The following is a 23,724-nucleotide window of genomic DNA, read 5'->3' as shown; positions in this document are numbered from 1 at the left end:
TCCTGCCCAGCTGGGCCCTCCCCTTTCCCTCCTCTACCTGGGAGATATGACCCCTGGATGGGCCATGGGGGCAACAGTGTATCCTAGAAACAGGCAGGCACAGCGGCAGCTTAGTGGCCGGTGAGCACCCTCACCATGTCTCCTTGGGGGAGAGGGAGAGGTATCTACAAATTAAACCGCCACTCACACAGAAACTTGAGTCTGAGCTAAATGAAAAACAGATTTCACATGGCAAGTGGTACCAACGACTTTTCTGGAAAGCAACTGTGTATTTACACAACAGTGGACGCCTTTTACATTGCAGAGGGGCGGGTAAGAGCGGGATGCCTAGGAAGCTACAGCACCTATTTGGTTACGAACACAGCATTTTCAGATGGCTGGGGGAATAGATGCCACTTCCCACTCAAGACAGGGATTTGCTCAGCGGGAAAGCAGGTAATAAAGGCAGCACATCCTGCACTTTGAACTGCATCCGTCTCATCCTGCAGCCACCCTGTAGCTCAAAGCACAGTTCTGGAGCCTGACTATTAGGTCCAAATCTCAATTCTACCCTTGAGTCAGCGAGGTCTTAGGCAAGGGGTCCCTCGAAGTCTGTCTTCCTGTGGCAGATGAGGACGGCCACAAGGCAGTCGCTGGGCCGGGCCCCGTGTCCGAGGTGGCAGTGCGCTTCGGCTCCATGTGCCTAGCCCATGCGTGTGTTCATCACTGGCAGCGGTGACTGCGTGCTGCTTGGGGGAGAGCACTTGAGCTGCCTCAGAACACCCTGGTGAGCAGAGGACACTTGCACAGATGGAAGCAGGACCGAGGCACCGTGTTGGTCCCTGTGAGACTCTGGGTGCACTATGAGCCTTGGGGAGGGGTGGTGGCACAGACCTGGGCCTTTCTACTCTCCTGGCACACAGCAGTCAGCGCTCCCACTTCCCTTCTCCACTACGGTGTTTCTCTCTGGTGTGGTTTGGGTGGAAGTTACCAGGAACGCAAAGCCCCGGCACTGCTACTTCTCCTGGGGGAGAACAGATTTGTGGCCTGCCTTTCGCCAGGAGGGCTCCTGGCCTTGCCTTGCTGATCGGCAGAGACTTGCTCCTCAAAGGGAAGGGGTAGTTGGTCCTTCTGAGCCATGTTTCCAACCCATCTGGTAGGCTGGTCCCCTGCCCCGCTCTCACTGCAGCCCTGGGCCCGCTTTTCCTCTGGCCCTGCATGGAAGGGCCTGACCCACTGGCTTTACAGACACATCGTCACAGAGGGCCAGGGTCAGACTGAAAAGCCAAGTCTTTCAGCAGCAAAAATGGCGAAGATATCAAAGGGCGTCAATGCTGCTGGCTTGGCTTTTGCAGCAGGTCTCACCTCGGGAGGTGATGCCGGGTGACCTCCTTTCAGTCCTCCATGGCTCAGCCTGGCAGCTCAGGAGTGGGCATGCTGCGGCAGGTCCCATCTCACTACGCTGGGGCAACCATGCATGGGCACAGCTGCACGCAGTGCTCTGCTCCCGGGGTCCACCCCAGCTGCGATTCCTGAAGTGAATAAGCCCTGAGTCACTTAGCAACTCATCCTTCAATCCTCTTCAACCTTCCTGAAATAGCAAAGTAAACCTTAGGTGGGTCAGAGTTCCACCCAAAGGCGTGCCTCTATAGACACCTGCCATCCAATGGACCTTTGGGGACCCCCCTTCCCTTTCAACCTGGCTGGACTGCAGCAATACCTCCTTTATTTGATCCCTGTTTATGTCCACATATGTATTGTATTACCACAGATGCAACTGCTTTATCATAGAGCACTCAGAAAACATGGAAAAGTATTTTTAAAAATCGAATAATCCTATTCAAGTCAACCAGTGTTAACCCCGGTGTGCTTCCTGCCAGTCTGTTCCTCCCCATGGGAGTCACACAAAATGAATATCTCCTAGAAAGAGAAATTCCTCTGTCCTCTGACTTCTTCACTTAGTACACTGCGACCTTCCCATGTTGTTCAACATCCTCAACTTGGAGCGTCACTGGCTGGAGGTGGTCTATAAATGGAATTGGCTTAACTATCTCTTCACTGAAAGGTGGACATTTAGGGAGTGTCCAGTTTTCAGCTGTCATAAACAACTGCCTTAGACGGCAAAGAATTCACAGGTCAATCGTTCCCTTCGCTTTGAACTTCTTCGCAGACCGTTCACTTGACCGAAGCTGGAATTTGCTCCCGTAAATGTAGGAAATAAAGCCATCGGTTTCCACAGTGAACACGCAGTTTAGCTTGGGGATAACTGAAAAAAAAAAAAAAAAAGGCAGGAGAAAAAAAGATGAGGAAAAATATTTAGTTATTAATATTTTACTTTTAGGTAGAATATTATTCAGAACACATTGAATGAAAAAATAAGCTAATAGGAAACGGGAAACCCACAAGGGGAGGGGCATTAGGGTTGCCTGTGGTTATTCTGCCACAGGTCAATCTAGTCACATGCTAAATGTAACTTGGCACCTAATCTTCAGGGTCAAAGGCTATAGACCAAATTCCCAGAACCAGAAAGTCCCAGAACACCTGCCAGAAACTGGTTTTCCCACATTAACTTTCAGATGGGCTCCTGGCCTTATGCTCTGTGGAGAAACTCTTACACCACTTTCCGAGGTTTACAATGTGAGGTAGAAAGATACGTAGGAAAATAAGGGAAGCAACAAGAAAAACCAAGCTCAAAAATTAAAGGAAGAAGGCTGGGCGCAGTGGCTCACACCTATAATCCCAGCACTTTAGGAGGCTGAGGCAGGTGGATCACTTGAGTTCAGGAGTTTGAGACCAGCCTGTCCAACATGGTGAAACCCTGCCTCTACTAAAAATACAAAAATTAGCCGGGCGTGGTGGCGCGTGCCTGTAATCCCAGCTACTCGGGAGGCTGAGGCAGAGAATCCCTTGAATCCGGGAGTGGAGGCTGCAGTGAGTCGAGATTGCGCCACTGTACTCCAGCCTGGGTGAAAGAGCGAGACTGTCTCCAAAAAAAAAAAAAAAAAAAATTAAAGGAACAAAACCTTCTAACTATGGTTTGATATCTCTGGATTTGTGGGTAAGGTGGGGTGTAGAAATCCTGGCCGACCCAAAGTATCTGCTAGAGCAATGCTGGCCACGGATGGAACCCAAGTGTTATCACCAAGGACACAGCTCAGAACTCCAGGGACAGGCGCCGCTCCTGTTTTTACCCTGCTGCCTGTTTGGCTACATTCCTCTGGGAGCAGCAGCCTTTGGGGCAGGTGGAGGCCCTCTCCTGGGGCCCAAACAGACCCAGGTCCCCTGAGGCACAGCCAAGCAGGTCTTCCTTCCCCTTGGCCATTTCTGGCCGGGGTTGCAGGCTGCATTGACACACACCTCTTTGGGGAGCCACGGGTGCAGGGGATGGTCTCCGCAGGCTTTAATGCAGGTTCTAATGCAGGTTCAGCAAGTATCTGCAATCTGCGCTGACTTGAGGGGTCAAATCAAACTCTTGGAACCTTGAGGAAAAGGCTAACGCAGTAGCTGGGAGCCACAGCCCGCAAGCAATGCCCTCGGAAACACCTACATACCTTTCAGGCGGTCTTCTTTGGTGATAATTTTGAAAATGTGCTTTGTTTCCTGTAGAAGGATTCCTGTAATACCCACATAAGAGGGGCATTTGGATTTTGTCACTGCAAAGAAAAAGGACAGTTCCAGGCTCAGGCCTCTGTGGTGCTGGGGGAACCACAGAGAAGCAGGCCTCAAGGGTTGGGGGTGCTGATCCCACCCTCTGAGCTAGCAGACGAAAGAAGAGAGCACCCAGGGAGTGGGGGCTCAACAGCTGGGCCCTGATGTAACCAACGAGAATCCAGGCTTCCCCTGGGGCTTTGCAGCCTCTGGACTGTTCCTATGAGGTGTCCTTCGGAGGGTCTGTGGCCACAGGGGTCTTGGGCAGGATTCTGGAATTAAAGGTCACATATGTGCCCAGCACCATCAGGGCCCACGGGCTGGCTGCTCTGATGCAGCCAGGTCTCCCTTGCAGGATCTGCACAAACACCACCATGCACTGCCCAGGATGCTGGCTGGAACGTGAGTCTGGCTGCAGAGCTGCCCAGCAGCCAGCACTGCGAGATGAGCCACCATCACAAGCAGCAGCCCCTCCCTCGTCCTGACCCGAGCCTCAGTGTAGTGGACAGAGTCACCAAGCAGCTGCGGAATGCCTGCACCATCCTCGGGAGATGCCAGGGACACAGCACGGAAAGAGGCGGTCCTGGATCCTACTCTCATGGAGCCCGGGTTCTAGCAAGGCAGGGTGATGCACGGTGAACCACACCATTCTACTTTCTGACAGCAACGAGTGCTATGAAGAGTAGGGACAGGGCAATGTGTGGAGGGTCATGGTTTGCAATGGTAGACCCTGAGGGGAGTGGCATTGGAGCAGGGCTGAACAATGAGAAGCTGGACTGTGCACACACAGGAGAACTCCTGGGTAGAGGTAAGGAGCAGAGGCGAAGCCCTGAGGCAGGGCAGGAGGAAGGCAGTGTGGGAGGCCTGCTGCCCCAGGGAGCGGGGAGGCCTTAGACCACAGCAAGGAGGCAGGTTTACTCCCATACGATGGGACGCTGCCAGAAGACTTGAAGCAGCGAAGGAACGTGCTCTGATTTCTATGTAACCGGCACTCTGGCTGCCTGGTGCGGTGAGGAGCTGTGTCTGAGGTAATCTGGGGAATGACAGTGGCTGAATTTAAGTAGTAGGATGTTCTGAAGGATTCGGGGAGATTAGGAAAGAAGAAACATAGACACTGTTTAGGTTTTTGGCCTGAACAACCAGTGTAAATAACTGAGTAATTAACTGAGATGGAAAAGACCAGGAGGGGTTGCTGTGAGGAGAATCGGGGGCGGCTTTGGCTATGTAAAGTCTGAGATGCCCCCTGAACATCCAGGTGGCTATGTCAAGTGGGCAGCTGGATGCCTGAGCCTGGAGTTCAGGGGACAGGCCTACGCTGCAGATGTCACCTTGGGGGTTGTCAGGTGTAGCTGACATTTGAAACCACAGCATTGGATGAAAGGGATTCTGTGTTCAAGATCCCAGGCCGTGGGTGAGTGCTCGCAGCCACTGTGCCCTTTAGGGTACCAACAGGGGTCCCTGTGTGGAGAAGGTACACAGAGACCACTTAGGGTGTGTCCAACAAATGGCCAGACTGGCTAAGACAGCCAGCGAGAAGCATCTCCCACCCTTAGCGCGGGGATGATGGTGACCGGGGGCCATCTCAGGGAATCCACATGGTAAAGAGTGTGTCCAACAGAACACACGCCCCGGGTCTCCACAGAGTGACAGAGTGAACCTCTGGATGGCCATGTGCTACACGCTCTTAGGTAAATTACCTGAAATAATAGCCCCGTGAAGATCTGCCTTTAAGAGCTTGGCCTGAATCATCTGTGGCTGCCTGCAGGGTAAACAGAAGCCCTTGGTTTACATCATGATAAGAAGTTCCAAAAGAAGCAACTAGGTCTTCAACCGTCTGCAGCCAGGCAATACCAACGCTGGTTCCTGAAGCTGCATTTACAATGATCAGAGGCTTGAGATCCACCCCAAAGAGCAAAGCTTCAGGAATGCAACTTACGTGTCTGGCTTGAGCCCATTGCACAGGTCCCTGATGTACTGTTTCCAGAGTTCATGGAGAGGGAGGAAAAGGCTGTATCTGCAGCAAAGTCAGAAACAGGGAAAAAGTTAGACAACATGAGCTTGGGATGACAATGTCCAAATAGCACAGAGCTTGACTTGATGCCAACGACTGCAACCTGGGATCATTAGGAACTATGTGCAAATCCTACGATGAGCAATTGAGCTGATAACTGAGACCAAGAACCTACACCTCTCTAACCTCAGTTTCCTCATTGGTAGGACCACACCAGCCCAGGGCGGTGTCCACCTGGACTTCTTTTCATGAGAGAGAAATAAATGTGAGTCTTGTTGAAGCTACTGTTATTTTGAGGTTTTCTGTTACGTGAAATTGAACCTAGTAAGCCCCCAGTAAAGCAGGGGTTGCTGGTTGTCACGCAGGTCCTCATGTGAGGCAGCAGGCTGGTCTGGAAGGTGGGCAAGCAAGTGGTGGGGAGAAGAAGGGGGGAGCAGGGGCAAGGACCCCAACAGCTTTCTTCTGGGCCATTATCTCCAGTCTTGATACCCTGTGGGGAATCCGTTACCACAAAGCCTTAGGTTAGAGAAATGAGGACCTTAAGCTCAAACCCAACCTGGGCTCCACCCGGGAGGCAAACCCTGGGAGGCAGCAGCCCCTTCTCCACCTGAGGCCCAGCTGATCTCCTGAGCGGGGCCGGGAATAGCGTGGCATACTTTAAGCGTCTTCTGGAGCGTGGGAGGCTATTTGGCCGTTGATCTCCAAGCAAAAGCCTACAGACAGCCCCAAGACACCCACACTCAGACCCGTCACCAAGGAGGGATGGAGGGCCGGCTGGAGGAAGACATCCGCCCACAGGACAGGACAGTGATGCATTCCTTTTGGAAACTTCTGAAACGTGTGGGCAACATCTTGCTTTGGCAATGAAACCCAAGTGGGTGACTGTCTGGCTCTATCAAAAGCTACAAAGTAATACACACTAAAAACATGTCAGTTCCTCTTTTCTGTCTAACAAAGCCGAAGGACAAACAGCCTGTTGCCAAGGGCAACAGATGTACTTGCAAGGGTCTTACTCGTGAAGGTGAGGAGAGAGGCCAGACGATGAGTCCTGTCTCACCCGCCTCGCTGAACACAGCCCAGATTGGTAAAGGAAGGCTGCCCTCTTGTGGCAGACGACAGAGAGGCGCCCTTAGCTTAGGTGGAGCCAGGCTGCCTCCCCAGCCACTCAGCCAAGTTCACACACCAAGAAGGGTAAGCACCGCGGGCAGAAAGACGTGGGGAGCTCGGGGTTACCTCTGCTGCTCTGGTTTAATGTCAAAGAGCCGCAGCTCCCTCCTTTGCCTGGCAGAGAGGCCTTTGGCTTTCTTCTTCTTCTCTTTGCGCTTGTGGCGGGTGAAGTACTCCAGGACCACCGCCTTGCGCTGCAGCTGGTCCTCGCGGGCCTGCGGGCTCATGCGGGGCGTGCTGCGCTTCAGGAAGGCCCTCACGAAGGCCTCGGCCCGCTGTGCTCCTGAAGGCTGCAGGCGGACAAGGGGGTGCAGCGCTCACTGCTCCGGTCTGGGCAGCCCAGGATCCCAGGCATCCCGCCCGCCATTCCTGGCAGCTACTGCAAGAGCAAATGGGGCCCATCCCTTTACCCACTGAGGCTCTCAACCTGCTCATCTGCCATGCATCTGCTACCCACAGCTGCCGAGATGTAAGTCACACTCACACACTAATTCATGACCGTTTGTCACACACAACAGCATGTCAAACGCTCACTTCCTGCTCTGGCCCTGCTTTTCTGAGGTTATTCTGAAAGGACCAAAACCTTTCTATCTTGAAGAAGACTTCTCTCATCCTTGGCAGAAGAGAAAGCTTGAGAAATGTATAACAAAGATATTCAACCAGGCATGACCAGATGAAAGTGAGCTCAGAGTAGCACTAAGCTATGGAGGAAGTGATCCTAACACTACAGAAAACAGCAAAACTAGGGCTCCAGGGTCGGCCAAGCCTCAGGGCGCAGGGACCCTGACACTGTGCCCTTAGGACAATACTCCTTAACTGGGTTTCCAGCTCTGTGGGCACGGTGTGGCCACTCTTCAAAAGGTCCGCTCCCGCCCCGCAGACCATCACTTGGAGGAAGGTACCGTCAAGAGCATCTCAGGCCCCAGGCTCTCTCTCTCTGAAGGGTGTCACTGAGAGCAGGGCGTCAACTTACCATGAATGAGCACAGGCTCTTAGAGACGACTTCTGGGAAAAATGACTGTCGTAATTGTGTGCAATTCTCAAACAAACAAACAAACAAACAAGAAACCCTCCAAGCTCACTACCTCTCAAGTTGGAGTTCCAATAATGGATTCCTCATTTGGTGGCAATGCCACTGCCCTCATGCCTGCCACAGACCTGGGCAGTTCTCTCTCCTGAGGGCCTGTCTCCTGGCTGGGCTGTTTCCTGAGCTCTTTTTGCACTAGCCAGGTGCTAAATGCTAAGACTGAGGCTGACAGACTGATGCTGATCTGTCATTAGTAACGCAGCCTTCCTTCTGTGGGAGAGCAATGGGGATGGGAAGATAGGGTACACATAGCCTTCGAGGGAGCTCACAGTATGATGGTGGGAACTCTGCTTCAGCGTTGCACCTGTAGATGCTAACTAAAAATTAATTCACTCTCATCATTGTGACTATAATAGGACAATGATCTGATTCTCTTAAATACCTGAGTGGCTCGTCTTTCATGGAGAAGCAAAATAAAGGTATACTGGTCTTTCAAAATCTTGCTTTCAAGGTAATGCTCTCATTATGAGCCACAAGAGGAACTTTTGCGAAACTGACAAAGCAGGCCGAGGCATTCAGATATAATCTGTAAATTTCACTTATGATATGTGATTGCACACCTTCTGCAGAAGTGCAGAGGGCACAGTGACAAGGTTGAATGATGCTGCCCACCACGTGGGCACAGCCTGGTGTCCCCAACACAGTGGGAAATGATAAAAGGTTAAGAAAAGCCTCATTTTACCAAACTTGACTTTGGCACAACAGAAAAGGAGGCTGGCACGTGGGAACAGGTCATGAGAACTACAGACTTTGATCCAGCCTTAGATGTCTGCCAGAAAAATGAGGAGTATGATGTGGGAAAGGACATCTCAATCAGTGCTGGGGGCTCAGAAGCTACTGAGCCATCTTTGCCATCACCTCTGTTGCTCCTGGACTCCCTGCCAAGAACTGACCTGGACATCGGAGTCATTCGCCTCTTTCTGAGACAACGCATGGTAGATCACACCTGGGGGATTAAAAAAAAGAAATGATCAATTCTTGTTGGGTATGGCTGTAAGACCCAAGACTTTTCTAACTATGAAAATAACTACGCCACTAGGCGCAGTGGCTCACACCTGTAGTCCTAGCACTTTGGGAGGCCAAGGCGGGCGGATCCTGACCCAAGTTCAGGAGTTCAAGACCGGCCTGGCCAACATGGTGAAACCCCGTCTCTACTAAAAACACAAAAATTAGCCAGGGATGGTGGCTTGCACTTGTATTCCCAGCTACATGGGAGATTGAGGCAGGAGAATCGCTGGAACCTGGGAGGCAGAGGCTGCAATGCGCAAAGATCGTGCCATTGCACTCCAGCCTGGGTGACAGAGTGAGACTCTGTCTCAAAAAAAAAAAAGAAAAGAAAAGAAAAGAAAAGAACTACACTTATAGCAGAACAACTGCTTATTCAGAGATAGGAGAAGATGAGGTTGCTATTAAGAGCAAAGCTTTCTTGGATGCCTCTTATCCCACCCTCTGGCCACATCTATGCTAGAAGTTCCAAGCACATGGTTTAAAAAGAATGCTTCTCAAAATTTAACGTGTGTAAAAATCTCTGGGATCTTATTAAAATGCAGATTATTGGTCTCCTACCCTAGATCCTGAGTGTTTAACATATTCCCAGATACTACTGCAGGTCAGTGAATCACATTTTGAGTTGCATTGATTTAAAATACCCCAAGTTAGAAGCTTGAGCACTTGCTAACAAGGTAACTCATTAAAAGTTATATGATATAGCTGTCTAGGATGTAGATGGTTAGAAATAGGTTTTGTTAACTGTAAGATGTTTAAAAAGATTCTTCACATTTTAATATGAAATTATAATGTGTCACATAATTGATGGTGTCCTGAACTGATAAAATACAACAGTTCTTCCTTTAAACTCAAAATATACATTGGTCAATAAAGTTTCAACCTCTAAAATAAATTCCACACTTCTGTTTCTTAATTTTTTGAAAGAAGAAAACCATGGCACTGGGGACAGAGTACAGGTGTGAATGGAATAAGAATGGGACTACTAAGGCCTGGTTTATGAGCTAAATAGCTAGAAAATGTAATTTACACTATACTCTGTAAATTTAATTCCAGCTTTCTTGTACTTCCCTGAGAATGTTTGATGCAAGGTGGTTACAAGTTTTTTTTTGTTGTTTGTTTGTTTGTTTTGATACTGGGTTTTGCTCTGTTGCCCCGGCTGGAGTGCAGTGGCACAATCATAGCTCACTGCAACTTCGACCTCCTGGTTTCAAGTGATCCTCCCACCTCAGTCTCCTGAGTAGCTGGGACTACAGGTGTGTGCCACCACACCTGGCTAATTCTTTTTTTTTTTTTTTTTCCAGTTTTTGTAGAGACAGGGTCTCGCTATGTTGTTGCCCAAGCTGGTCTTCAACTCTTGGCCTCAAGTGATCCCCCTGCCTCAGCCTCCCAAAGTGCTGGGACCACAGGCGTGTCCCACCACACCCAGCCAGGTATGTTTGTTTGATCAAGCAAACCAATGTGGTTGCAAGTTTTATATATAGCATCTAGTTCTCCCTCAGATGGAAGATGGGGATTATAAACTGCAGATAGCAACTTGCGGGGCCTGATAACTTTGCTTCATCTGTTACAGGTGCTTAGTAACAGGCTTGGAAGTCTTTCTGCAACAATACACATCTAACAATTACTGAACATCCATTACTTGCCAGAAACCTCATTACAAGGTACACATATTTTTTCTCATTACACTTATGTGCATGAGCAAACTGAAGCTCAGACATGCCGAGACAATCTACTTGATCATATAGGTAGAAAGTGGCAGAGATGAAAAATAAAAATTCTGATTGAAGGCCCAGTCTTAACGGTGTCTACACGCCCCTCCTTGGCACATGTCTTCTACCCCTAAGGACCAAAGCTTTGGGTTAGTGCTATCATTCCCCAGCAGCTCTCGGCGCTTTGCATCAGGTTAAGAGTGTGAAGCCAGCTCGCAGAAAGGAGCAGGGTCTTGACCGCGGTCACCCCGGGAGGTAGTGGCCAAGTTGAGCCAAGGCCTGGAACCCTCCTCTAGCATCGCACACCACTGAGCAGCCTCCGGGAGAACCTGCCTCCAGCCCTGACATCCCTCCCTAGCTCAGAGGTCGAGCCAGGCTAACCCGTGCTCCAGCCCTCAGTTTTTCTTAGGTAGGGTGGGCCCATTCCTGTAGCGGTTCTGTTAGGACTCCGCAGCAACAGGTAGCCCGGACCCATTTCACCCACCAGTACCAAGACCCCGACCCTTAACGTCCCCAACCCTCTCCAACTTCGCGGCCCCGCTTACTCTTCATTCTCGGACCGCTTCCGGCGCTCTCTGATGACGCACTGGCAGCTGCTGTCGCAGACTCTCGGAGCTCGGAGACGGCGCTATGCGTGACATCACCGGCGCTCGCCCACCTCGGGGGCGCATGCGCCTGGAAAGGGATTCGGCTACTGAGAACGTCGTAGGGGGTGTTGCTGAGCAGTGGGGAGGAGTGGGCTCGCTTCCTGGGGCCTTTTCCGCCTGCATCTTTTGGGGGACAGGCAGTAGGGTTGGGGTAAAGGCATGTGGAATGCTTGCTAAGGCCTGGAGTGGAGCGAGGCGAGGCGACTTGGAGAGGACTCGAAGGAGGTTGGGGATCTGGGAGGGCGGAAATGGGACGGGGACGGTGGGGTGAGGTCTTTGTCGTCCCTAATCAGCGCCCTTACGGATGAGCCGAGGCAGCTTCCGCTGTGAGCACGGGCACCGAAGCTGGGACAGCAGGCTTAGGTTCTAGTTCCGTGTCTGCGGCTAACTAGCTGTTTAACCTCGCTTAGGGCACTTCCCATCTGGAAGCCTCACTTGCAGTCTGTGCTGTGAGTGGGGTCGGCCTCACAGGTAGTGATGCGCCGCCTGGGTCCCTTTGATAGTTTCAGAAAGCTTTCTTGAGACTCAGAATATTAGTTTTTATCAATAAAAAAATCATAGCAATAAGATCAAAGGTGGCTCACACCGTGGGAGGCGCAGGCGGGAGGCTCTCTTGAGCCCAGGAGTTCGAGACCAGCCTGGGCAACATCGGGAGACCCCATCTCTACAAAACATTTTAAAAAAATTATCCAGGCGTGGTGGTGCGTGCCTGTAGTCCCAACTACTCGGGTATCTGAGGTGGGAGGATCAGTTGAGCCCAAGGAGTTTAGGGCTGCAGTGAACCTGGATTGCGCTACTGCACTCCAGCCTGGGTGACAGAGTGAGACCCTGTCTCCAAAATAAATAAATAAATTCCATATAAATAAATAAATGAATAAACAAACTCCATTGCTCAGTGGAAAGGTGCAGGAAGGCCTGGTGCAGACTTCTCAGGAGTGACCCAGTGTTGGGCAGAACTGTGGAGCCCCAATTTCTGCTGAGCACTGGGCCTGTGCTGGGTGGGAGAGAAAAGAAATACGGTCCCTTTATGCTAAGTCAGTGGTTCTCAACTTTGAGTACAGTATACATTTCTTTACAGGGGATTCTGGGAGTATGTCCAAAGGTTTTAGTTTGAGAAACATTGGCTTAAACAATTTCTTTGGTGGTGACCTTGTACCATTTTGATTTTAAACATTAGACTGCAGGCACTGAAATTGGTTCATCCCAGTGACCCCGAGTGCATTGACTTTATAAAATTTATGTATTAGTTTTTGCATATGTAGTACACTTATGCATTTATTTTATACGTATAAAATTTGGAAAGACAACATTTAAACCAAAACATGCTGCCTTTGCAGATGCCTGAAAATTGTAATTTATGGGACTGATAGAGAACTTTTATTATTTTTAAAATTAACCAATAAGAATTGTATGTATTTATGGTATACAATATGGTTTGAAATGTGTATACATTGTGTAATGGCTAAATGAGCTATGAGCGATGCTAATACACTCATTTTGTGATGAGAACACTTCAGACCTCTCAGTGGAATTCAGGTTATTAACTGAAATTCACTGTTATTAACTATAGTCACCATGTTGTACAATAGAGCCCTTCACAAATGTGAACTTTAAAATCAAATGAGACAGCAGAAGATGTTAGCCAGTTTCAGAGCTGTATACTCAAGGGGGGCCCTTTTAGGCAAGACCTCTGTGATTATGGAGATTAATGAGAAGACCTGTGTCTTTGAAAGTTTTTTTCTAGGGTTGTTAGGACTCTTAACTCCCAGTTGACTCCTTCTGGGATCCCTGGATAACTGCCAGTCTCCCCTCGAATTCCCTGATGGTGGTGGGGTGGGTCATCCTTGAGTTGCAATTACTCCATAGTTCCTTCATCACTAAAATATATATATTTTTTGAGACGGAGTCTTGCTGTGTTGTCCAGGCTGGAGTGCAATGGTGTGATCTCGGCTCACTGCAACCTCTGCCTCCTAGGTTGAAGTGATTCTCCTGCCTCAGCCTCCTGAGTAGCTGAGATTACAGGCACACACCACCACGCCCAGCTAATTTTTGTATTTTTAGTAGAGACAGGGTTTTACCATGTTGGTCAGGTTGGTCTCGAACTCCTGATCTCATGATCCACCCGCCTCGGCCTCCCAAAGTGCTGAGATTACAGGGGTGAGCCACTGCGCCCAGCCTAAAATATTTTTTAAAAAGCAAACAAACAAAAAAAATAAATAAAAAGCAAACAAACCACTTGATTATTCTCAGAAAATAATTGTTTCTGTATGCAGAGAGATAACCTGTGAGGATGTTTGTGATTTTTGTTTATAATAGCAAAAACTTAAAAACAATGCTATATTTGATCATAGTGGATCAAGCAAATTAACTATGTGCTAATTAGGTAATTAGGTATGCTAATTAATGCATTATTAAATGCATTAATTTACCTGATTAGTTAGCACACACTTAATTTGCTTGATCCACAGATCAAATACAGGATCACAATCACAGGGTAAGCTTTCATTTCAAATTTCTTGGTATCATACCTGGAGATTCATTTTTATCAAGTGGGTCTCAATAATCTGTTTTTATAAGGTGGGTCCCAGTAATCTGTTTTTATAAACTGTTCCTAGGTATGGTACATTTGTTACAGTAGGTAGGTAGTCAGGTATGAGCAGGGCAGGAGAAGGCTCCCCGCTACACACACCAGGGGTGTTGGGCCACCATCAGGTGATGGTCAGGTGGTTGTTAACTGTTTCTCTAAAGTAATTGGCCACAGCTGGCGCTAGGGAACAGGCAGCCGCCTACCAGATAGAAAACACCTGAAACTGATCAGCAGCTTCCTGTAAGATCTCAGGAGTGGGGAGAAGTAATGTAAGATCCTGGAAGTAGATCCTGGAAGTAGGCCAACGTGTAAAACCCCAAGTCAAGGGGTCAGGCTGCGCTCTTGGTTTCAAGTTGCCTGCTTGTCCTTCCAAGTTGTATAATACTTTCCTTTTCTTTCCTTTGCTTACTGTTCTAAAGCTTTTCTTTTTTTTTTTTTTTTTTCGAGACGGAGTCTTGCTCTGTCTCCTAGGCTGGAGTGCAGTGGCACGATCTTGGCTCACTGCAACCTCCACCTCCCAGGTTCAAGCGATTCTCCTGCCTCAGCCTCCCAAGTAGCTGGGATTAGAGACACACGCCACCATACCCAGCTAATTTTTGTATTTTTAGTAGAGATGGGGTTTCACCATGTTGGTCAGTCTGGTCTCGAATTCCTGACCTTGTGATCCACCCGCCTCGGCCTCCCAAAGTGCTGGGATTACAGGTGTGAGCCATCATGCCCGGCCTAAAGCTTTTTAATAAACTTCCACTCCTGCTCTGAAACTTGCCTTGGTCTCTTTCTGCTTTATGCCCCTCAGTCAAATTCTTTCTTTTGACAAGGCAAAGATTGAAGTTGCTGCGAACGCGTACGGATTCGTCTCCAGTTACTTGGGGTAACTCGGTTCTCTGCCACTGCTAACACATTTCTATAACATGATGGATTACCATGCAGCCATTAAACAAATTACATACAATTTTTAAAAAGGTTACAAACTAATAAAGCCAAATATATACACAATAGTTACATGAATATACTAAAAGGTTGTATAACCGGGTAAGTGAAGTTATGGGAGATTTTTCCTTTTGTTTCTCTTTTCTAAATTGCTTTTGGTGAAAAGACTTTAATTTTTTTCTTTTTTATAGCTATAAATGATAAACTTTCAAACATGGATACACGTGTTTTCCCAATAGTGGCTTTGTGAAAGTTCCACGAGAAGTCAATGTTTGATGGAATCATTGCAGGTGACTCCCCTCCCACCTCCAGCAATTTATTATGAAAAACTTCAAATATACAGAATAATGGAAACATTTAAACAGTGAACACCCATATGCTTTTTGATTCTACAATTCACACTTTGTTGTATTTGTACAGGTTTCTTTTGATTGTTGCTCTGAGACATTCAGGCTGCTATTCTGAGTATTCAAGAAAAATCTCATATGTAAGCTCAAAAAGATTAAGCCTCAACTATTAAGTAAGTGGGTATCCATGAAAATTAGGACTTCTGTAAATAAACACAACTAAATTTACAGAAACCATTTATCTAATAGCTTCTGACAATATAGTGGAGAAGTATTTTTTCGTGTATCCCCTCTCCTCCACTTTCGGATTAAAGAAAAACATTATTTCTAGGATTTTTTTTTTTTTTTTTTGAGATGGAGTCTTGCTTTGTTGCCGAGGCTGGAGTGCAGTGGTGCGATCTTGGCTCATTGCAGCCTCTGCCTCCCAGGTTCAAGGGATTCTTCTGCTTCAGCCTCATGAGTAGCTGGGGTTACAGGTGCTTGCCACCACGCCCGGCTATAATTTTGCTATTAGTAGAGACAGGGTTTCACTATGTTGGCCAGGCTGGTCTCGAACTCCTGACCTCAAGTGATCCACCCACCTCGGCCTCCCAAAGTGCTGGGATTACAGGCCTGAGCCACCGTACCTGGCCTCTAGTAGGTTTTTTTTTTTACTGCTGAAAGGTCATGATCCTGAATACCAGCAAACCTGCAATAAGAACATGGAAGCCTTTATTGTCAGTGAAAATTTTAATCCACCAAGTCAATGAAGTCAGTATATATATGTACATATATGCACATCTGTTTGTGTGTATTTGTGTGTGTATATAAATATACACAGTTTTTTTCTTGCTTTTTGGGTGTCTATATCAGGTACATTTGAGAGGGATGAGGCCTGTATGCTTTTTCTACAGGAAAGCCTTGTCTATAACATGGGTTGCTAACAGCACCTTCTTCCCAGGGTGGCCTGGAGCACTCAGCAAGATGATGCATGTTTAAACAGGGCCTGGCACAGGTAATACAGCTTGAGAGATGGTAGCCATCATTATCTGTGTCCTCACTAGGACAGAACAGTCCCTGAGGCTCAAGATTACATGCTCCCCTGGCTCTGCTATGCCCTTGATCCAGACATTGTGTATTGACGAGGAGGGCTGGTGAGGGTGGTGGTGGAGAGCCTGGGCACAGTGACATCAGCCCTCAATCATTCCTCAGGCCTAATAGTGCCACAGAGATAGGCGGTAAGGTGCCAGCGCTAACACTGGACACTTCTGCTGGTCAAACCCTCTCCTGCTGGGTAATAGGCACTTTGTCTACAAGAATCAAAGAACTGGTGCTTGCCGGAAGACAGCGTATCAGCTCTTTGTAAAGAGGCAGCGCTGCGCCCTAAGTCAGTTTAAGACTAACCATTTGGAATTCTGACAGCAGGGACTCTTAAAATTTCGTGTGTCTGGTCACATATCAGTCTCTGAAATCCAAGTTTTCTAGTCTTTCAGCCTCCAAAAGTCACTCTTTAAGGCAAGCTTAATCCCAAATGTATAAAATGCAACTATAGATTTCTTCCAGCTCCCTGGCCCGGTGTTACTCTGTGAGCTGATTGCACTGAGGAAAGCGTAGTTTCGGCTAATGGAGCGTCTGGATAAACGTAGGGCTCTCTGGGTCCTAAGAGAGCTTCTTCACTGCATTTCTCAGGTTTGCTGAGACACTTGAAGGGTTTGCAGAAAGTCACTGCAGGCTGCATGGGAGTGTGTGCATGTAGCTAGCACCTCCCGCCACCTATTTTGACCTGTGCTTAACTCTGGGAAAGCAGCCATTGACTCCAGACTTAGGGGCTATGTGTTTATATTCGTATGAGTCTGTTTAGGTCAAAATATGGGAAAGTAAGAGAGAGAAAGGACCTGATGTAAAATCACCCAAACTGGAATTGGGGCACAGCAGGGAAGCACAGAGATCTGGCTTTGTGGTGCCTGAATCCCAAAGCCATGCTGCGGGCAGGGGACACACCTCCCCTTCAAGAGACTTGAAGCCAGGCTGGGAGCAGTGGCTCACGTTTGTGATCCCAGCACTTCTGGAGGCTGAGGTGGGAGGGTCACTTGAGGCCAGGAGTTTGAGACCAGCCTGGGCAACATGTGAGACTCCATCTCTACAAAAAAATTAACAAAATAAAAAATTAGCCAGGCGTGGTGGCACACACTTGCAGTCCCAGTTGCTCTGGAGGCTGAGGTGGGAGTACTGCTTGAGCCCAGGAGGTCAAGGTCAAGGCTACAGTGAGCTATGATTGCAACTGCACTCCAGCCTGGGCAACAGAGTGTGACCCTGTCTCAAAAAACGAAAATGATTTGAAGCCAGAGGGGATCTGAAGTTATTTAAACCTGATTCCGTGCAGAGGTCAACCCCTCAGCAAAGCTTCCTGAAAGGAAAAGGGGTGCCCTTTCTGGGAGATGGAAAGACCCTTTGGTCTTCTCCAGTCTCTGCTGGTCTTTAACATACAACATCCAGCTTGAAATGTAAAAAACAGTGTATACGACACCCACAGAAACAGGACACTGTGACCCACAATCAAGGAAAGAAAGTCACTAGAGCAGAAGCGTAGGTGACCCAGATGCTGAACTGGAAGACGAGGCCTTTAAAATACTATTATAAATAGATTAACAAACGTAGAGGGAAAGATGGGTCAAATAGGTGAGCAGATGAGGAATTTTCAGCAGAGGCATGGAAATTCAAAGCTAAAAAATACTTTCAATGTTCCCTGTGATGGCAAATACCTGCATGTTCCGATTTAACAATTTTTTTTTTCCTTAGAGACAGGGTCTTGCTCTGTTTCCTAGGCTAGAGTGCAGTGGCTTGATCATAGCTTACAACAGCCTCGAACTCCTGGGCTCAAGCAATCCTCCCACCTCAGCCTCCTGAGCGGCTGGGACCATAAGCACGTGTCATCATGCCTGGGTAATTAAAAACATTTTTGTAAAAATGGGGGTCTCACTATGTTGTCCAGGCTGGTCTTGAACTCCTGGCCTCAAGCAATCCTCCCACCTTGGCCTCCCAAAGTGCTGGGATTACAGGCATCAGCCACTGCACCCAGGCAGACTTAACACTTTTATAACTACTAAGAATACTTCCCCAGACCATATACCCACTTCCTATGTTTTTTTTTGTTTTTTGTTTTTTGTTTTTAGCTTTTTTTTTTTTTTTTTTGAGACAGAGTCTTGCTCCGTCACCCAGCCTGGAGTGCAGTGATGCCATCTCAGCTCACTGCAACCTCTGCCTCCTGGGATCTAGCGATTCTTCTGCCTCAGCCTCCCAAATAGCGGGGACTACAGGCATGCGCCATCACACTCTGCTAATTTTTGTACTTTTAGTAGAGATAGGGCTTCACTATGTTGTCCCGGCTGGTCTCAAACTCTTGACCTCAAGTGACCTGCCTGCCTGGGCCTCCCAAAACTTTGGGATTATAGGCGTGAGCCACCCTGCCCAGCCACACTCTTCCTTTGTAATCAACTGATAAATATGTATCTCCCTCAAGCCCTGAAGCCTCTTTGGGGCCCGGTGTCTAGCTTATCACATGAAGGAATCCCTGGGGACCCCTACCAACCTCCCTGCAGCCCAGGTACCACTGGTGCTAGAGAGAGAGGGACCCTGGGAGAAGCTCTCTGGGTGCTCTGGGGCCTGAAGGCTGCTTCACTGCCAGGAGCCCTCAGCTGTCTGAGGCTTCAGGGGCTTCAGCTGTCTGAAGTGCTGGGACATGGAGATTGTCAGCTTGTAGAATGTCCCCTTTCTGGTCTGGACACAGTGTCATTTCCATCTTCTCCATGCTATCACTAGTTCTGTGGTCCCAGCCACTCAGAAGGCTGAGACGGGAGGGTCGCTTGAGCCCAGGAGTTCGGGGCTGCATTGAGCTATGATTAAGCCACTGCACTCTAGCCTGGATGACAGAGTGAGCCTTGTCTCTAAGAGGGGGAAAAAAATGAAAAATGTTAAATCTGTGTGTGCAGGCATTTACCATTACCTCATTCCTGAGGCTTCAACCCTGCCTGTCAATGCACAATTCCGAGGACCGGCCCTCATTTCATACCTGGCACTTATCTGCAGAGCAGCAGGGGCCGGGGCTGGGGTGCAGCTGCTCTCTTTGTGAGCTTGAGGAAGTTCCCCTGTTTCTCTTGGGTCTTTAGGCTTCTTGAGGATCCCCAGAAGCCGTGAGCCTCTGGATGGAGGATACAGCTTTAGCACCACACCTGGCGGCCCCCGTTGGCCTTTCCTTTTGGAGCACTGGTGGCTTTGAGGGTTGCCCCTGGCTTCTTCCCATCGGGAACCAAATAGTAAAACATGACCCAGCATTGCAATACTGAAAATTGGGTTATAATTCTCAGATTGTTCGGTTTCTACCATCTTATATTCTATTCAAGAATGTAAGGAACTCTGAGCGGGTGCAGTGGCTCACGCCTGTAATCCCAGCACTTTGGAGGCCGAGGCGGGCAGATCACTTGAGGTCAGGAGTTCGAGACCAGCCTGGCCAATATGGTGAAACCCTGTTTCTACTAGAAATACAAAAATTAGCCGGGTGTGGTAGTGCTCGCCTGTTATTCCAGCTACTCGGGAGACTGAGGCATGAGAATTGCTTGACCCTGGGAGGCAGAAGTTGCAGTGAGCTGAGGTCGTGCCACTGCACTCCAGCCTGGGCAACAGAGTGAGACTTGATCTAAATAAATAAATAAATAAATAAACAAATAAATAAGGCTTCTTGACACCTGGGCAAGAACTGCCTTTAATACTAATTTGGCCATTTGGACCATGACGGGTTATTTTGGCATTTATATTTATTGGTTTACATATTTTCTCCCCCAGGGAGGTCTTGGAATATTAGACATAAAAGGTGCCCAAGGTTTGCAGCGGTGTTCTCTGGTCTGTCACTTGATGGCATTCTAACACAAGGAATGAGACAATGGCTTGCAGCTTCTTTCCTCAGTCTGGGAATTATTTCCCTCCACACCTGTCAAAAATCTGGTTTACTGGCCACTTCAAAGAATCACAGCCGTTGTGACTAGAAACTGCAGACATCCAGAAGCTGAGGGCATTTCTCTATAAACAATGTAACTGGTTTTTGATCAACACCTCCAGAATAGACAGGACAGAGTCAAGTGGTTTAAATAAGATAGAGGGCAAAAGGAGAGAGAAATTACGAGACCCTAGGGAAGAGGTGGGATTGTCGATGACATTTGGAAATTGATGGTGTGTCAGCGAGGCGGAAGGAGGGTGGGGGGGTGCTTCCAGATGGCAGGATTCACAGCTAGATTGTGGCTGTTACGAGACAGGGCTGCTTTGAGGAAGGTGAGGGATTGATTTCCACTCCTTTTTTTTTCTTTTGGAGGTGTCCTTTACCCCTTTTTCTATGAAGTGATTTTCTGCCCAGTGACCTTGTTATTACAATGGAAAGAGACACTCATACCGCAGAGTAAATAATACAACACTGGGCAGTGAGGTATAGACATGAGCTCATGAATTTCATGTGACAAGTGTCCTTTTCCATATAAAGGTAGAAACTGAGACAAAAGGAACTGAAGTTACTTAGCAAAATTGCCACCAATTAAGCCTCATTTTTTGAGGTTAGTGACTATCTGGTGATATTTGTTGGTGACATCTGGGTTAGGAGACTTGATTGCAATTTTCCTTCCTCCTTATCAAGGAAAAGCAAGTAATTGTGGAGGAGAGGCCAAAAGCAGAGGGGACGGCAGGAATGGTAAACTCTGCCATGCTGTTGTCACAGTGCTGCCTGTCACCATCGTGCATCCGTAGTGTGGGTGCCGGGCAGATGCACAGACAGTGTTCGAGAAAGAGTGCATGAATGACTGCCTGAAATCAACTGAAAGGCACCAAAAAGGTGGCTTCCTAAGCAGTGTCATTCCAGGGTATCATAAATGCTGGTCCCCCAACCCCAACGGTGTACCAAGCTGGGAGCCCCTGCTCCAGTGAACCACAGTGCTTGACATTCAAACAATGGAGAGTCATTCTTTTAGATGGAGCATTCCTTTCTGCAGGGTTTTATTTTGAAATGCAAATACCCCCAGCGTGGGTAATAAATAAACCCTGCAGTGTGACAAGGTGAGCCTCTTGCTGGGCAGCTGAGGCATGACTAGTGGAGTCGCGCTGGGGGCAGGGGGTGGGGGCAGTAGGAGCCCTGGGAGGAGATAAAAAGCAGGGAGACTTGAGATTGGTAACACGTGGACAATTTCACCCTTTTGCCTTCACACTGGAAACCTGGAGCTAGAATTTCCTCTGCCGTGGACAGACTCCCAGAGAGCTTGACTTACCTCAGTTGGATATAACTGGGGAGAAGTAAATTGTTTTCTTTCCTTATTATTCCCTGGTCCACCTCCCACAGAGGATCCCAATAAACTGTGGCACAAAGACAGTGGCCTAGAGGGGGTGGACGTGGGGAGCGCACTGGTTCCTGCCACTTCTATTCTATAAAGTGGGCCACCGGGCCTTACCTAGCTGTGGCAGGCACTGAGTTCTGTCTGCCCCGAGGCTGGTTGCCATAGGAGGTGCCTGATTTCCCCTCTCTCTTGGAGAAACATGGGATTTCCTTGGAAGCATGGAGCACAAGTTTCTCATTGTGCTTGAAAGACTGTCTGTTATTAATGTGAATCCCCAGCAGAGAACAGGCCCTGAGGTCTATGGGAACTGCATGCATAGAGGCACATCAATCTACCCTGATGCCCGGGGAGGCCCTTCCTTTTTTCCTTTTTTTATATTAGGTCATTGATCAGCAACATTGATCAGAAAAAAAATTATGCCTTGTTGGCCATATTCTTGGATGAAGATCAATGATGTTAATTCTCAGTACATCAATTCGCGTACCGGGCGCTAATTGGAAGGGATGAAGCTGTGTGATGTATCACTGTGTAGGGCCCAGGGCAACCACATCCTCGGAGGGGGTCCAGGAGATTTGATTTGACCAACCTACTCAACACATGAAGCCGGAAACTGCACCTGGCAGATGGGCCCTGAAGACAGAGGTTTAAAAGCCGTTCCTATCCCCTAATACCAGTGATGCTTGATGCTCACTGGGCGGCAATGAGGAGGAAAAATGACACAGCAGAACTTTGAGCAGCCTCGGCTCCTTGTGCTCCAGAGAACAGCCTCCTCCTTCTTCCCCTGCAGCAGGCATTTTCTTTCCCAAACCCAGTATTTTATCACCACTGTGAGAAAACTTTAAATTGAAAGATGGAAATTGACTATATCAAATATAGAGAGAGTCAGAAATAATCCAACGGCAAAGGCTTCCAGGGTTTTATTTTTTATTTGTATTTATTTATTTACTTTTGAGATGGAGTCTTGCTTTGTTATCCAGTCTGGTGTGCAGTGCTGTGATCTCGGCTCACTGCAGCCTCCCCCTCCTGGGTTCAAGCAATTCTCATGCCTTAGCCTCCTGGGTAGCTGGGACTACAGGCATGAACCACCATGTCTGGCTAATTTTGTATTTTTAGTAGAGGCGGGGTTTAGCCATGTTGGCCAGGCTAGTCTTGAACTCATGACCTCAAGTGATCCACTCACCTCAGCCTCCCAAAGTGCTGGGATTAGAGGCGTGAGCTACCATGCCCAGCCCCTAGGGTTTTAGATTGAGTGTTGTTGACCTATTGCATTTTTTTAAATGCCTGTGTGTGTGTGTGTGTGTGTGTGTGTGTGTGTCTTTATTACTGTGGGCCTGAGGAACTGTCACCTTCATGAGTAATACTTGTTATGGTTTGAGAGCAGGTGCAGAGTGTTTTGACAGCTGGCCAGGAAGAGTGGATCAGAACAGCCTCACTCGCTGGGCTGTAGGATTCTCAGGTGTCAGCGCCTCTGCTGTGGAGTTTGCCGCATTGACCCAAGACAATGCCCTTCAGACGAGGAGTGGCCACCACAGACAGTGGGTCCAGCTGGAATTACGGACTCTAGTCCAGCATGGCCATTGCTCTGGCAGCTTTTCTAGGAGCAGGTTTTTGCTGGAACTTCTAGATTATCAGACACTAAGTTGGGGAGATCCCGTACCCGTGACAACTCACCTCTTTACCACATTTGTCTGATGTTGATTGTCTTGGAAGAATATCTATGACTCCTGGGTCTAGGGCACCCTAATATTTTCGTTTTCCAATTGCCCGTTTGACTGCAACAGGGTAGGGGATTTTCCAGCAGAAATTATTGTTGTAATAACCAGGTGTTATTTGTAGTGGGACCAAAAAGGTAAGACATTAGGTTTAGATGAGCTCAAAAGGGAATGTGTTCAGATGATGTCACCAATTTGACCCTCAGGGTGCACTGGGTGCTTGAGGGAAGAGGTGAGGCGGGCTTCTGCCTCCTTGCGATTTTTCATGCACTCTCAATAATGCTGCCATTCCCCACCCAGCGGCAGGAGGCTGAGCCTGCCGGTGCTGGAGGTTCCCCTTGGCTTGAGGACATAAGGGGTCCCTTGGGGCTGTGGGATAAGTCAGTAGGTGTGAGTGTCCTGGGAGCTTTTAGGCATCAGGACAGCCCGCCATGGGCTGAAATGTGCCCCTTCCCCACATTCCTATGTTGAAGCCCTAGTCCTTAATGTGGTGGTGTTTGGAAATGGGGTCTTTGGGAGATGATTAGGTTGAGATGAGGCCATGA

General features: G+C 48.4%; 1 protein-coding gene across 1 annotated transcript; it reads right to left on the bottom strand.

The window, feature by feature from the left end:
• Window positions 1–249: 249 nt before the first annotated feature.
• POP4 (POP4 homolog, ribonuclease P/MRP subunit) lies at window positions 250–13,441 on the bottom strand. Its single transcript, XM_003816229.5, has 7 exons — window positions 11,155–13,441; window positions 8,786–8,838; window positions 6,872–7,095; window positions 5,564–5,641; window positions 5,325–5,386; window positions 3,531–3,632; window positions 250–2,245 (listed from the first exon to the last, which is right to left on the bottom strand). The coding sequence occupies exons 1-7, from the start codon at window positions 11,159–11,161 to the stop codon at window positions 2,109–2,111; spliced, it is 663 nt and encodes a 220-aa protein (XP_003816277.1). The 5' UTR covers window positions 11,162–13,441; the 3' UTR covers window positions 250–2,108.
• Window positions 13,442–23,724: the final 10,283 nt, after the last annotated feature.

The sequence above is a fragment of the Pan paniscus genome, chromosome 20 (assembly GCF_029289425.2).
Source record: "Pan paniscus chromosome 20, NHGRI_mPanPan1-v2.0_pri, whole genome shotgun sequence".
Classification (NCBI taxonomy): Eukaryota; Metazoa; Chordata; class Mammalia; order Primates; family Hominidae; genus Pan; species Pan paniscus.
This window is presented reverse-complemented; position numbering and strand designations above follow the sequence as displayed.

Bases quoted from the DNA above. Each gene is read 5' to 3' on its own strand.
- POP4 (XM_003816229.5), bottom strand. The intron at 7,096-8,785 runs GTCAGTTCTTGG...GTCCGCCTGCAG, and splicing joins CGAATGACTCCGATGTCCAG to CCTTCAGGAGCACAGCGGGC. The intron at 5,387-5,563 runs GTAAGTTGCATT...TTTACCCTGCAG, and splicing joins AATGGGCTCAAGCCAGACAC to GCAGCCACAGATGATTCAGG.